This window comes from Penicillium subrubescens (assembly GCF_028828155.1).
Source record: "Penicillium subrubescens strain IBT 31985 chromosome Unknown utg000006l_segment0_segment0, whole genome shotgun sequence".
In the NCBI taxonomy this organism is placed as follows: domain Eukaryota; kingdom Fungi; phylum Ascomycota; class Eurotiomycetes; order Eurotiales; family Aspergillaceae; genus Penicillium; species Penicillium subrubescens.
Genome location: NW_026643156.1, coordinates 9436 through 25142, shown reverse-complemented (window position 1 = coordinate 25142; position 15707 = coordinate 9436). Strand labels below are relative to the sequence as shown.

The following is a 15707-nucleotide window of genomic DNA, read 5'->3' as shown; positions in this document are numbered from 1 at the left end:
GCACCGGTTTCGCAACCTACTGTAACCTGTGCTCATTGTTTTCTTTTTCTAAAGAGCTAAATCGTGAAGCCACAAGAGGCGTGGTTCCTAGTGTCACCTCCAGCCCCAGTGAGGAAATATCGATCCTAAGGCTCGGAGGATCAAATCTATTTCTAATCGTCTATTTGCTGATTATTTGCAGTTATCTCGCCCTCGAGTGTGGCGTCATCTTCAGATTGTGCCATCTCGCTCTTTCCAGCCCGTTCCAAGTCCTTTTCTGTGACCAAATTTTGGCGTCGGATAGTACGAACCAAATTCTTATTCTTCATTCGCCAGTCTTTTCTGGCTTTTTCCTCATTTGCTACCTGTTCTTTCCACGCCCTCTTCTGATTGCTATTCTGCAACAATCAGTCTTAGCCGAATCATAGGATCGTAAGATTCGCGGAAGACGGCAACCGAATTCGTTAAGAGAGCCTTCCTCTATAACCCCAAACACAAAACCAATCACAACACGTAGACAGACTAGAGCAAGATTCTTGTACGCTAAACCAAGACGAGCGAGGGGGAAGCAGCGAACCAGCAGCAGGCTCGGCGCGATTTTTGAAGTGGGGAGCACGGAAAAGAAAAGGAGCGTACATGTCGGCTCACCCTTAGGAAAAAGCTCGGCTCACCCTTCTTGGCACTCGGCCCAAAGCTCAGCTCACCTTTCTCCACTGCCCCACTTTCTAACTTACACCCTTACATACTCATACACCGCACCGAAATTCCTGGATCCTCACATACTACCACACCACGCTTACATTTACCACTCAAATCAACCTCAAAACCAGTTCAGAACCAGTTTCCGGCAGCCAAAATGGCAGGCGACCTGAAAAAGATCGCTGAATGGGTACGCTACTCAGAGCTGCCCAAGGCCGAGCTGAACCTCCCAGACCTTGTTATTACTAGACCTCGGCGTGGTCCGACTCAGGTTCCAATAATCCGTACCTGGAGTCGAACCTGGAGGTTCCCAGGTTCTAACTATTGGAACCTGGAGTCGAACCTGGGAACCTCAGGTTCGATTCGATTCACACCTGCAGGAACCTGATTTGCATAATTTTGCCAAGGAATTTCCTATTTTAGATAGATAATTCTCTTAGTAATTATGCGTAATATTCCCCCGTTATACGTTATAGGTTAGTATACACTACTAGATATCACTATATGTTAAGAAATATTAGTTTTCTACGTGAAGTATTGATAGGTCTACGGTAGACATTAATATTTGAAAAAAATGCGACCGTAAATCATTTATCTTAGTCGTGGTAAAGTCGTAGTAGTAGTAGTCGACATGAATATATATCTTCGACCCTACAAGCTTCACCGCAATTTTTCCACTATAACCACCGCTAATTAATTACGCTACAAACCTGGAAACAATCTAACCGGACGAAACGGACATATTATATATTCACTACATCATTATATAGATTTATCATATAACAATATATACCTGACATAGACTATATAATACTATCCGAAACGTATCTAGAACATGTGGTATTTTTCATAAATCATGTTTGCTCTGTTTGAGGAACCTGAGGTTCCGAATCGAACCTGGAGGTTCGACTCTAAAAAAGTTGGAGTCGGATCGCGACTCCAAAAATCTGGAACCTGAACCTGAGTCTTGGCGGTCCCGAGTCGAATCGAACCTGGAGAGTCGCGATTCCTGCCGTGGTCTAGTTATTACTGATGTAAGAACTAGCTCCCTCCCCCTTCAGACCTAGTTACTGACCTCTTACAGGGCAAGGCCTCCCTCTATGTGGGTGAGAGGTACTGCCGTGTCTCTGGCTGTGAGAACTCGGTAAGTACTCTTACCTCTTCTCTCACTTTATATCATTCAGAACTAGTTCTATGGGATCAGAACTAGCTCTAGAATTTCTAAATCAGTCTGACTTGAAAATTCTGGAGCTAGTTCTGATGCCATAGAACTAGTTCTGGAAAATCCCTGCTCAAAATCATAAAACTAGCTACTAACTAGTTTTACAGAACTGCTTCTCCTCTACCAACACCCTCCGCAAGCATTACGGCCGTGATCACCCAGAAATCACCCTTGAGACTAAGGCTAAGGGTGGTCGTTCTACTATCGCGGAAATCTCCCAGGCACAGCGTGAGTAGAACTAGTTCTAAACTCCCAGAACTAGTTCACTAACTTATTATAGTATTCTATAAGGATATCATGGATACATATGATGCCATTCATGCCAGCGATGATAACCGTCCCCCCCTCCCTATCAAGGAAAATGGCATGGTAAGTTTTGACTCTTACTAAACTAGCTCTGAACTAGTTCTCTGACCTCCGAATTCTAGGTCAATATGACGCAGATGAAGAAAATGGTTCGAGAGCTTGGCTACTCGGTTCCTTGTGAGGAGTGCAGAGTTAGAAATAATTCCAAGAGTGAGTTACTCTCTAATCTATTAAAAACTAGCTACTAATTAGTTCTAGTGTGCTGCCATGAGGACTCGAAGCTTACCTGCGAGCATTTCGAACTGTTTGCTAAACCGCGTCAGCAGCCTACTCAACAGGATGACGAGGCATAAACCGAACTAGTCACGAACTAGTTCTTGATTTTCCGGGCAAGGTTGATTTTTTCTGCATAGGCAAGGTTGCATAGTGGTTTTGATTATTCTTAATACCTTAGGGAGTTTGACATAGCGTTCAAAACTGATATCTCAGAACTAGTCACGAACTAGTTCTTATTCGGTCATTAATTTAATTAACTTGCCGGATACCTTCCTTTCATCCTCTGGATTTACTATCTCCATGGTCTAGAATTACGCGTATCCATCAACCACAAAGATCAATACAAGGTTATAAGCCACCGAACTCTCCACGCCTGTTCAAACAAAGAACTGAATCAATGAAAGAAACTAGTCTTCAGCTCCCAAAAACCAGTTCAATAGCTTAATTGGTCAACGTGATGGCTTTCTTTCATCCTCGGGATTCACTATCTCTATAGTCAAGAGTCATACGCATCCATTAACCACAAAGATTAATGCAAGGTTATAAGCCACCGAACTTTCTACGTCTATTCAAACAAAGAACTGAATCAATGAAGAAAACTAGTCTTCAGCACCTAGAAACCAGTTCTATAGTTTAATTGGTCAACAAGATGGCTTTCTTTCATCCTCAGGATTCACTATCTCTACCGACTAGAACTATACGTAGCTATTAACCACGAAAACTACTAGAGGGTTAATTAATTATAAAGCTGCTTTAGATCCTCTGATAACTTAGAATTCATACAAGAACTATCTCGTTCTAAATCACCTTCTTTCTCTCTCTTATTCATTCAACAGCGCTATGTCTCAGGTAAAGAAGCATTCGGCGTACCAGCGCTACCGGTTGCTTTCAAAAGATGATCTTGAGCTGCCTAACCTGCCACTAAATGTATGGGAAATTTCAGAACTACTTAAGAACCAGTTACTAACTAGTTTCTAGGAAAATGGAAATGGGGAGTTATTCATTGGTGAGGTGTATTGCCGGGTTCAGGGTTGTACAAATGGGGTAAGTCCCTAAAATAAACTAATTTTATAGAGCTCTAAACTAATTCTTACTACTTCTAGCATCAATTTCAAACTACGAACCATCTACGTAAGCATATTGCAAAGATGCATACTCAGATGACCCTTGAAACTTCAGGTCAAAGAGGCGGCCGCCCAACGAAGCCTGAGGAGGCAAAAGCAATTGGTGAGTAATGAGGTCCTAGAACTAGTCTATAACTAGTTCTATAACTAATAAAAAATAGCATTCTATATACAAATAATCGCAGATTACGATATCCGCCATGCAGATGATCATACGAAGTTACTAGACCTTCCGCTTCGTAAGGATGGCAAAGGTGTAAGTCTATACTCTGAATAAGTCTCTGATATATCTAAGCTAGTTCTACATTATACTAAACTAGCTATAGGTTCTTGTGACTATGATGAAAAAGATGGTTAAGGATGAGGGCCTCCCAATTCCTTGTGAACAGTGTATCCTTGATGGAAAGCAGAAGGGTAAGTTAAATGATTTACCTCAAGTATAACTAGTTTTATTCATTTACTAACTAGTTCTAGAATGCTGTCATGAATCGGTTAAGGATACCTGTGAGCATTGGCAGTTATTTGCTGATCCTCGTGATGAGGATGAGATGGATGTTGATAAGGAGATTATTGAGGAGCTTGATGAGGCCTAAACTCTATGCTAAACTAGCTTGAGTACCTAGGGAATTAGTTCTTGTCTTTGATTTTGTCTTTGATTTTATTATTGAATTTAAACGTAAAGAAATTCTGAATTGATATAGTAACTATAAAACAAAACCTTGTCTATAATAACACATTGAATAAATACTCTGATATCACTAAGTCTTCTGTTGAAGAAGGCTTTATAGAAGTAAAAGAACTAGCTCCTAACTAGTTCTTCTAATTCCCTTCGCATCCGTTGCTCAATCTCAGCTGCTTGCAGCTGTGCTTGAGACTGAAGATATCGAGATACCTCGAGTTGTGCAGCGATGATCTCTGGTGGGATCTCTGGTACTGAAGGAACTATAGGTAATAGCGATAAAACTGGAGATAGTGGTTGTGGAGATGGACGAGCTAGGGTTGCCTGATGATTTGCTGTCGCGAGACGTATAAGACTATGCGGTAAAGAACTAGATGCGAACTAGTTAGTAAGTAGTTCTTTAAGTAGAAGCTTGCATTATCAGTCTTACGGTAATGCGATAGAAGGCACTGGTGAACTTGGCGGCCGGATTGTTGAAGTGAATGATTGACTTCGTTGAGATCGTGATAATGGAGAACTAGATAATCTAGTGTAAGTAGAACTAATTCTTATCGCTCCTAAACTAGTTCATACCTTGCTCGCGATGAGATTTGAGATAGCGCACGACGTGGTGAAGCTTGTATAGGTGTCCGAGATCTTGACCTTGTGGTATAAGACCCTCTTCTTCTTCGTACAAAGCCTGAGGAGCTTGATCTCTCAAGAATCTGATGTTGTTGTTCGTTTCTTTCTTCAAGACTAGCTTGCAATTGCTGCTCTTGACGTGCGGTATACCGAACTAGATTGAAAATTACTTAGGGACTAGCTCTCTTATCACATAAACTAGTTTACTTACGTTCATTTGTCATATGGTTTGCGTAACGTGACCTTATATCAGCAGACCGATATCCATGTCGGAGATCATGTCGTTCGCGAGCAGTATACTGATCCATATCCCGTTGATCTAGAATACGAGATCTGTAGAAAATTTAGTTATAAGAACTAATTCTAGGTAAATTAGAATTAGTTCACTTACCCTTGAATTGCCCCAAGTAACGTCTCGTACTTTCCCATGGAGTAGGATTTATTATGAGATTGCTCAACCGCATTAGTAGAGTTCTGTACTTCATCCCAGAACTCAGGCCTCATTAGTGAGCAAGCCTTACAAAGACCTGCTGCAATTACCTCATGTGCCTTATGTTCAGCCCAGTCAAAGAAGCGTGGTTCGAGCTCTAGGAGCTAGTTAGCAACTAGTTTGAAACTAGTTTACCTATATTTCCTACCTTTAATGACGTTGATCAACTCAAAATACTCCTCACTTGTTGGGCTTGTGAGGAGACTATTTAGACGTGTTTGACCAGAGGAATGAACACGCCCAAATTCAGAAGGAACCATCTTTCGTACTGTACGTTTAAAGTGGATATGGCAGAAAAGGATAATATTGCGTAACTGCCATGTCCACTCTCGATTTTCTGGATCACGCCTTTGAAGGTAGAGACCAAGACCTAGAACTAGTTCAGAGCTAGCTCCTAGCAAGATTAAGGTATACTCTTTCTTACCAACGAACTGGCCTTGGTCCATATCCATCACAATTGCCCTTAAGCCTTCGCTATGTAGATAGTAGAAGCGGATTGGAAATCCAGTCACTGTTTCCACACGCTCAAAGAGGACCTCAAAAAGCTTCTTATAGGTATATTTATCCTGCCGGTTTACAAAAGCACGTGCAAGAGTAATAACTAGACATAATAATTAGTTCTAGTTTATAGGGAACTAGTTAAGGATTTTAACTTACCTTTTCCATGCTTCTCGTGAAACATTGCAAAGATCACTTCGTTAAATTCACCCTTCGTACGTTTATACGACATATCAACCTCAAAAGACTTAACAGATGCAAGAAGCTTAATCTGTGAGTCTAGTGCGCATAGAATAATTACTCCATCATTATAGGGAACGTTGTAAATCCCCCGAGTATATTCCTAGATAGAAATTAGTTCGTGGCTAGTTATAAGCTAGTTAAGGAAGTAACTTACGCGCCATTCGGGATCGTTTGTATACTTCCAATAAACTCCTTTAAGATCTCTGCCTTCAGGATAGGCTAGTATCCTTTGCTTTAATATAAGCGCCCTAATACGGTCATAGTTCGCAAAGCTTGCGTGGATCTGAGAGAGAGTTTCTCCACGGTATGACTTGCAGAAGTCGCGAAGTTCAGGACTACGCAGAAAGAGGCCTAGAACGAAGTTAGTGAACTAGTTCCGAGAATGATATAGCTAGTTCTTACTTGTTGTAAGGTCAGGACTTTGCATGCGTTTGATTAGCTCAAGAACCTCCCCTAATATCGATCTTGGCGGCCGGCTCGGCGGTGGTGGAATATGGCAATGTATTCCAGATGAGAGGAAGATAACGAATGGGTTCTCTAAGAGATTGATTGGCTGGAAGATCTTGAAACGAACTTCACATTCAGTCCGGACTAACTGAGCCTCTCCTTGGGGATGAACTTGGCCTTAATAGAATTAGTTATAAACCAGTTCAGAACTAGCTCTGGCTTGCTTACCACATGTTGTTTTTCGCGAGACTTGCTGCTCTACTACTGCGCAGTCCTCATAGGCAAATTCTGCGGTATTCGTGCAAAGCTGACGCATATACTCGAAGTCTACACCTTCCTTCATGATAGGTAAGTAGTAATGATCCCGTACTGCAAATCTTCCGTGGATACACGCAAGAAAATAGGTAATAACCCCATGGATATCCTAAACTAGTTAGTAACTAGTTCCTGAACTTGTTTAGTCTCCTAGACTTACTGGGCGCCCTTCGCGGAACACAAGATGGCATGTTTGTGTATGACTGCGACAGGCTTTCCTTTGGGCAAACCTCTTCTTCGCTGCATCAACAAGTCTAGAAGAAGAATTATAATTAGTTTAGAGAGCTATTAAATTTGTTCTAGTAGAGCAAGGGCTTACGCAATTGCTTGTCTCTGACTATGTGTAAGAGTTCTTGCGTCCTCGATAGAAGCTCGGGTCTCCTGGATACTATCCCATAGCTCTTCATTCACATGGCTATGTTGGAAATCACGTAGCTGAGACCCAAGATATTGGCAAACCTTAGCCCCAGTACACCTAAGGTCTGTGCGAAGAGTCTGGTAGTTGAGATAAGACGAATAGACAACCTGCGAAGTACCAACAACCTTTTTGCAGTATTGAATCTATAATTCTTATAAGTAAAGTTATTAAGGAGCTAGTTCATAACTAGTTCTGGCTATACTTACATCTCTCATTCGGTCATGAACCTCCTTTGTTCGAAGTTTCTCTGGATCAGAAGTATCTAGATAGACAATATAGGCATACCCATCACTATCCGTGCGCGGATACTCAGGAAGAAAGTCAACATGTTCAATATAACGCGCAGACGAAGAAATTCGTCCGGATTTAGTTAATATTGTTAGTGGTGGGTGCTAGAACTAGTTTAGAAGTAGTTCAAAAGTAGCTGCGGTGGTAACATATATATCTTACTTCTTCATGCGCACCAACACGAGTAGCCCTCCGCTCAAGCATCAACTCATCGTAAGCACGTATGTGAGGGGCCTGGATTTCTCTAGAACTTTCAGAGTGATCATAAAGATCAAGATCAACAAGATCCTCAATCCTCAACTCGCTCGTAGCGAGCCAGGAAGTATCTTCGTTATGGTCGGCCATCGTGGAACTGGTTTTGGGGGATGTAGAACTAGTTCAAATCTTTCAAAAACATTGTGCGAACGAAATAATTTACGGCGCGCTAAACTACTTTAGAATTAATGAAATCTTGGGTGGGCTGAGCCCCGTTTTTCATCACGTGGGGGTGAGCTGAGGTAGGCACCGAAGGGTGAGCCCGTCTGTAACCTGAAAAGCTTAGTGGAGCTGTCAGGGGTGGTTCTGGTCCCTTCCTCTCGCATCGTTCCTCCTGGTATCCACGTGTCCTGCTGCGTTCCCACAAATTCGGGTGAACCTCATCTTGTTCAGTCGGGCATAAATCCCGCTGTGCAATAATTGCCATGCAATCAATGCCTTCCCTCCACGGGAGCCGGCGTATCACCGCCATAGTCGTTTGCGATAACGAACGCTTGACATTTGACTCCACTACCCCGACATACACCTATACAGATCTAAATACTTCCGACCACTTCCGCCTACTGGAGCTTCTTCCTGGAACGGACTCGTCAGCTCTCGAATGCAATATTCAGTCTTATCGTCTCAATGCATTTACGCTACCTCCCTACAGGGCACTGTCCTACTCTGGTATAGAGTCTCAGTACGAAAACTTAGTCGTGGCCGGCCAAAAAGTATTGATCGATTCCCCACTGAGGCAGTCATACGAATTTCGGCATCCTCTCTTTTGCGAAGGTCAGAAACTTCTGATCACAACCAGCCTTCGCGACGCCCTTCGACAAATCCGCCATGCGAGACTGCCGGTAAAGCTTTGGGTTGACACAATCTGTATCAACCAGGAGAATGTCATCGAGCGTTCGTCTCATGCGAAGATGATTCCCCGCATTTACCGGCGTGCTACAAACGTGATAGTTTGGCTTGGTGAGGCCGATGGAGACAGCAACAGAGCTATCACCGTCGTTCAACGAATGGTAGAAGAAATCAATCATGGCAGATCTTCGTCTAAGGTACTATCGTCTGAGAATATCACATCCTTCGTACGCTTTCTTGAGCGCCCAATTTTCCGTCGCCTCTGGTGCGTGGTGGAAACAGCTGTCGCCAAAGATGCAAGAATCCTGTGCGGATCGCTTCCCTCTCCCAATATTCTGACTGGACCGTACGTCTCCTATGAAACGCTAGGCTGGGCGTGTTCAGTCATGAGAAGCTTTGTATCCGAGCATGTTGAGTTCTTCGATGAGGCAAAGCGGCTGCTATTATTCTGCGAACTCTCTATGCAGACTCGCCTTGGACTCAGAATTGGGAAAGTAGATCCGTATCGACTGGCATACGATCTACGCGAATATGAGTCCACCAATCCCTTGGACAAAGTATTCGCCTTCTATGCCCTTCCCAGGACTGATTGTCCCGTATCATTAGGGGAGGTCCCCGTCGCTGCTACTAAAGACGAGCTCGCGAGGTTGGGTACCTCGGACCCCCTTCTTATGCATAAGTTGACCATCAACTGGGCGCAAACAAAATGGGAGCAACATGCAGGGTTGGGACCCGTATGCTCCGCCAACACACGGGTGGATGCTTTGGTGGAACACGTCAATTACTACTACAGGACCGTGATTACCTTGTTGGAGTGTGTACTCGAGAGCTGCGGTGGTGGCTCTCGGGAAGACGGATCGGCCGTGTTCTCCAAGTTGTGGGAAGCAGTCGATCTCCAACAAAAAGCGATTCGGCAGTTTTTGGACAAGAATACGGACGAGATCGCCTCTTCAGACGAATTGGTCATGTTTCGTCGTATCTCGACAGATCTAGAATCTAGTCTATGGCTGTATGAAGAGATTTGTACTTCACACGTCGACGGCAAATATGGCCCAGAAGATACGCCATACCTTCGCAACAGGATTGAGGCCGTTGAAAGGATGCAGAACTGTTTAGGCAGTGCAGATGACTCGTCGTCTTGTATCGGAAGCATCGACTATGATTCTGACAGGGATTTTGATCGGGGGCTGCATAGTCCTGAGCCAGCCAGTGAGGTTTCGTCCAAGACGGTCGGAGTGAATGACGTTAGTGGAAGCTTATCGCAGTTAGCAAAACTTTCAGGGGACTGATTAGCGTGAACAGCAGGTTCCGACGAGCCCAGGAGAAAATGGGGACGACAGAGGCGACATCGGACCAGAAAATATCGAGAACGACTTACGTCTTCGGCAAGATGAAGGCCACGTGCCCGCCGAAATATTCCTTGCCCTCTCCATAATGACCACCGGTGGGGAACCATGCCACGCTATGGCTCTGGAGTATATGGCGCCAAGGGTATGTGAATTTCCTCGTTTCGTTACGCCCGAGGAGGCATGAACATAGTTCTTACAAGAGATAGTGTGATGGCTGCGACTCGACATGCGCACGAGAGGGTCACGATCACACTGTTCCCCAATGCAGAGCATTGGCCAGTCCAGACTACAGCCTGTCCACAGCCGAAGCCTACCGTGCCTTTACAGTCCAGCGTTTGCTCCAAGATCAGAGCCTTGACTTGCTTTCATCCGTCGACGCATTCTGCCAGGGAAGCAGGGTGACCGGCCTCCCTTCCTGGGTCCCTGACTATTCAATTAGATTAGATGATCGCATTGTGCCTTTGGTTAGCCCCCGACTAGTTTTTGGAGGCAAAAGGAAGACTAACCCTGACATACTTTGGGAGGATAGTGACCCTAATGCTTTGAAGCTGGCAGGTCGCATCTTTGACACCATTTCTGCCGTTTCCACGCTTCGATCGGAAGTACAAGGGTTCAAACAGCTCCACGAAGAGTGGATGAGCTTGACGGGCGGGAAGACAAGTGTCGAGTCCACTCCGGGTCGCCAACCGCGTCCGAAGGGAGATGATAAAGAGGCCTATGATAGGGTCTGGATAGGCACTATGGCCATGCCCGACAGTTTGCCTACTCCCAACCCGCCGGCACGCATCAAGTCGTGGACGCACATTATCCGCGATTTCATGCAGTGGTTCGACGATTGGCAGGTTCGACCAGACGGGCTGAGCAAAGCCACTTGGCAGTGCTACTTTGCCTTTCTAGCTCTCATCGCCGCCCAACAGAGCGGTGCTAAGACTGAACCTGCGTTGAAGGGGGCCCTCGAGGAGGGAGGTATTGCCCCAGGGGCCACGATCACGGAGCATAACGAGGGCTTCTTTAGAGCCATCCGATCAGTCGCTGTGGGCCGAAGACTGGCTGTCACTAAAGCTGGAGGAGTAACCTGGGCCCCGGAGACAGCCCAGGTTGGCGACATGATATGCGTGATAAAGGGGGCCAATGTTCCTTTCGTTATTCGCAAGGTTGACGGCACGGACGGCTCATTTAGATTTGTTGGTGAATGCCTCTGCCATGAGTTGCTCCACATAGGAATGGTCGATGACGACACAGACTGGACAACCTTTCGACTAATCTGAGTAGCCGAAAATATACAGTGTCAGCACATGGAGTGGTACTGTACAGTAAGATTCGTTTTTCAGGAAGTGGAACACCCTACATGTACGTAAACATATATATAGTAGTCGTATGCTGCATATGGCTCTCGAGCGAGTGGTCAGCGTAAATGGCATCTACCAACCAACCAACCGACTGTACAGTAAGAGTCCTTGGGGTGCCAGCGTTCTTTTCCTTCCGGCCGAAAGATCTGTAACCTACTAGCTGTGTGCCAAGGAACCCCCAAACCCCTACACCATCCGCCGACAGGAGAAACATTTGGCCCGTCTCCCGAAGCCGTATACCCAAACAAACGTCTGCGTCACACATCTTACTATATTCACAAGCTTTTTTCATCAGGTTGGATTTGGGACGGCCTTGTTTTTGGCGCCTTGCATTATTTTGCGAGTGAAGTTTAGATCGGGAGGTGGTTGTAGCAGTCATTGGGAGTTAGTGGCCGATTGTATATCCGAGGTGCTAGCCACGTCTAATGATAATCTTACCGCGAGAATAGACGAGAGCGTTCTCTTTAAGCCGTAACGTTTTTGACAAAAAGTCGATTTCAATGAAGGGAATTAAAAATGAACAATTTTCGGTTTCTTCATGTTCAAAATCGAACTCACTAGAAAAGAATAGCCATTCCAGTACACCTATCTGCTACGCAACAGTGTATGTCTTATTTCAAGGCGTCGTTCCCCAACCAGTCTCTTCGCCGGAACAGTCGAACGATGAGATCGTCTAAAGATGAACATTCGTGGTGAAATTTGTCCACCAAAGCAATGCATTGGCCTGATCCTCAGCTCCGACAACCGACGGAGATATAGTTGATCCGAACATCTAGACCGATGGTTCTAACGTGTTACATAAGATAATATTTAACTAGACAATCAACCCTGCTAGTTTTTATGATTCTCCTTCTTCAATCAATCAATCAATCAATCAACGCTCTATTAACCTGTTGCAGCCTAACTAGTGGCGTAATGGCTATGCAGGCGCTCCCTCCGGCGGAAGCAAGAGTGATCCGAACGCCAGACCCGCGCATGAAACAGTAAATACATAGGAAAACGGCGTCTTGCCATAGAAATCAGCCCAAAAATCAGTCCAAAACCGTATCAAAACGCCCTCCAAGCCCTCAGTCCCACGATATATCCCTCAATCTGCCCTCACATTGGCCTGCCGCTTCCTCCGTATCTCCATCCCCGGTATCTCTCCTGCTTCGTTCTTAATTGGTGGCGTTCGTTGTCGACTAGTGTCGACGTGTTAGATGTATTCTTCCACGACCTCTCGGTCGGCCGTGGGTTTAGCGTTCCTCCTACCCAGCGTCTTCACCCCCTGTGCCTGCCAGTCTATCCTGGCCTGTTGTTTCGTCGCTATGCGGTGGCTCCGGCTCGATCTCGACGTGCCGGAACTGTCCCAGTAGGCCTGTTTGAAGTATGAATTCGGCTACGTAGCGGGTGGCCTGCGAGTGTGATACGATTGCATCGGAATCCGTCGAATCCCTAAGATCGGTTATCCGGATCTTGTCAAGGAAGGTCTGCCTTAAATCAGCGTACAACGGGCACTGTATTAAGATATGTCTCGGTGTTTGAGACCCTTCACTGCAGTAACACTTATCTGATTCGACCGCCTTGATTTTGAACAGAAAGTGATTCAGTGCGATGCGTATCGATCGTATCTGAATTAGCACTGATGTGTACGGCTTCGAAAGGGATTCGAACAGCCGAAGCACCTTCTTGTCTGGAGCTTTAACTAACCGCTGGTTCGGTTTACTAGTTCGCTCCTTTGCCTACTCTTATGCCTATCTCTCTTTAATACGTCGCTGTACTCGACGCTTCGCGGTCGCTGCTAGAAGGACTCGACCCGCGGACCCCTCGGGGTAGGGTTGTTCCGCTCCGTTCTCTACTCTCCCCTCCGTTGCTGCTAACTTTGCTTTAACGTCGGTAGTCTTATTACTAGGAACGCCTACGTATACAGGGATCTAGCGGATCTCGATAGGAATCTGATCGAACGTGGGCGTTTGCTGTAGTGATCGAAGGGTTCGTACGTGGTTATAAATAGATTGTAGCACGAACTGGCCCGACGATCGCTTTAGGTTTCGCACCGCCTAGATAGCAGCCTAGTAGTTAGAGAAGATAACTATCCTTATAGGCCCTATACTATATTGTTGTTGGTTAACGAATCTAGCGATCGCTATTTCAATGCTGTTGAGCTCGGTAACGTACATTATAGACTCGTCGGTAGTTCCTAGGTGCTGCTGTTCGAAGATACCCTTATACAGGGCAACAGCCGAGGTACCTACTATACCCTTATATCCACTACTATCTATAAAGAACAGAATCGTTTAGGGGCGATCCTGTGTAACTGTCGGGGTATAGTCTGAGAGGGCCTGTTAGAACAGAGACTCCGTCTTAATCTTGTTATACGAGGCTTGCGTAGCCTCGGTATCCTAGTCGATAACGTATAGGATCTGTGCCTCCTATAGTGCTAGAACAAACGCTTTCCGCGATTCCTACGTCCCTTGCTAGTTCAAAATACTGTCTCTCTTCTATTTAAGGGCTTCGAGATGGCTCTATCCTCCTTTTTTAATCTCCCCGGGAGATCGCTGTCGACGTAGACACTCCGGCTAGGCCTACGTAGCACCTGCTTAGATTCGGATTGCTGTTTCCTGGATGATTTGATCTATAAGTAGGTGTATTAGTGTAATAAAGAGCTCTACGTTGAGTGCTGCTGCACTAGTTGATTTAAAGGCCCTGCTAATAAGAATCGCCGCACGCTGTTGAATTTTAGTGAATTTGTTAAACTGTGCGTTTTATCTCCTATACAGGCATAGCCCTTATAGCAGGGCAGTACTACGCAGATATCCTGTAGAGTATCTGTAGCACTATTACCGCTTAGTAGACCTTCTGTATCGCCGCAAGTAAGGCACCCTATACCGAACCTGTTATCGCCCGAAGGGCTTCGAGGCTGCCGTTAGCCTAAAGGTATTCCGGCCCAATACCGGGGGGGTACTCATAGTTAAGAAAGTGGGGCGAGGGGGGGGGGTATTGGGGTTATACGATACCCCCCCCCCAAGTACCCGAAATCTTGATATTTTTTGATCGGATTTTTGGAATCTTTTAATTGAATAATTAGTCCAATCTAAATGTCAAATAATATTCCACGATTATCACGTCGAAGGGCCTTACCCTAAGGGGGGCCTTTTGGCTGGGATTTTTTTGATGGGGGATGCCAAGGCCAGGGCCGGCGGGTAGGCTAGACCCGATTCGGCCCGCCAAATTGCTGGGGTTTGCTAAGCCTAGATTCGTGGCCTTAGCAATCAGGCCGTAGTGGTCTCTATTCGCCAGTTGCTGGCCAGCCTACTTCGCGATATCTAGCTATCTAGCTATACGATTCTATCCGGGAGTGAAATCCTCGGTAGGTTGAGGGCCCTTCTAGTATGTGAGGCTATCCCTGTCACGTGACTGCCCCCGGGCCTTGGTGAAAATGAGGTTGAATAGGTTTAGAAATTTTTTGACTGCTGACTAATCAAGATTATTATAGCTGCATAGCCCTCGCTTCGGGTATTATTTGGATACTATTAGCAGCCTAGTAGCCCTAGTAGTCGCTGAGTAATCGAAGGATTTAGTATTTTATCCTTACTAGAGGGGGCACCCTGCCACTAAGGGTAGTGTAGCAGCGGGGGCACCCTGCCACCGGGAGCAGTCTAGCAGCGGGGGCAGTCTAGCAGCGGGGGCAGTCTAGCAGCGGGGGCACCCTGCCACCGGGGGCAGTCTAGCAGCGGGGGCACCCTGCCACCGGGAGCAGTTTTGTAGCGGGGGCACCTTACTAGAGTGCTAGCCTACTATCTGCTAAGCGGGGACCCTTATAATATACTAAGCAATATACTAAGGGCCCTACCTCCTAGGTGCCCGCCCTCCTAGGTGCCCGCCCTCCTAGGTGCCCGCCCTACTAAGGGCATAGCCTACTATCTACTAAGGGGCACACCCTACTAAAGGCCTAGCCTACTATAGGCTAGGCTATAGCTAACATTAGCTATAGTACCACTATCTAGCTATATAGCCTAGTATCTATGCTTCGCCCAATAGCCCCTAGCAAAATTATAAAACACCCAGGCCGCCAGAACTATCTCAGTATCTAACTCCCACCTAGCATCCGCGAAATCCTTTGGTAACCAACCCCTCGGCACCAAATCAGTATCTAGAAAGGGAATATCCATCTCATCACCATTATCCATCCACGTCATCCTACATAGGCTCCAAAAGATCGTCAGCAGATCCGCTGAAAAGCAACCAGACCCCTCAGTAAGCAATCCACCCTTGCATAGCCTAGTAGGCAGGAAGCAGGTAAAGCAGCAGGTATTATCTG

The 15707-nt window shown here is 45.8% G+C and overlaps 4 protein-coding genes across 4 annotated transcripts; 3 read left to right on the top strand and 1 right to left on the bottom strand.

Annotated features, from left to right (window-relative positions):
• Nucleotides 1-835: 835 nt before the first annotated feature.
• On the top strand, nt 836-2747 carry N7473_008570 (uncharacterized protein; the record flags this gene model as incomplete). Its single annotated transcript, XM_057154510.1, has 6 exons — nt 836-868; nt 1763-1822; nt 2008-2128; nt 2181-2269; nt 2329-2416; nt 2465-2747. 6 exons carry the CDS (start codon nt 836-838, stop codon nt 2557-2559), a joined length of 486 nt encoding a protein of 161 aa, XP_057005640.1. The 3' UTR covers nt 2560-2747.
• Nucleotides 2748-3322: 575 nt separating this feature from the next.
• N7473_008569 (uncharacterized protein) lies at nt 3323-4518 on the top strand (the record flags this gene model as incomplete). Its single annotated transcript, XM_057154509.1, has 6 exons — nt 3323-3409; nt 3461-3526; nt 3586-3709; nt 3768-3862; nt 3933-4020; nt 4421-4518. 6 exons carry the CDS (start codon nt 3323-3325, stop codon nt 4516-4518), a joined length of 558 nt encoding a protein of 185 aa, XP_057005639.1.
• A 122-nt stretch (nt 4519-4640) lies between these two features.
• On the bottom strand, nt 4641-7950 carry N7473_008568 (uncharacterized protein; the record flags this gene model as incomplete). Its single annotated transcript, XM_057154508.1, has 16 exons — nt 4641-4655; nt 4716-4802; nt 4960-5060; nt 5118-5239; nt 5298-5398; nt 5447-5493; nt 5545-5766; nt 5821-5997; nt 6054-6237; nt 6292-6488; nt 6540-6761; nt 6813-7008; nt 7060-7153; nt 7219-7460; nt 7524-7709; nt 7768-7950. The coding sequence occupies 16 exons, from the start codon at nt 7948-7950 to the stop codon at nt 4641-4643; spliced, it is 2376 nt and encodes a 791-aa protein (XP_057005638.1).
• A 1780-nt stretch (nt 7951-9730) lies between these two features.
• N7473_008567 (uncharacterized protein) lies at nt 9731-11321 on the top strand (the record flags this gene model as incomplete). Its single annotated transcript, XM_057154507.1, has 4 exons — nt 9731-9953; nt 10012-10200; nt 10265-11242; nt 11280-11321. Exons 1-4 carry the CDS (start codon nt 9810-9812, stop codon nt 11319-11321), a joined length of 1353 nt encoding a protein of 450 aa, XP_057005637.1. The 5' UTR covers nt 9731-9809.
• Between the last annotated feature and the right edge of the window lie 4386 nt (nt 11322-15707).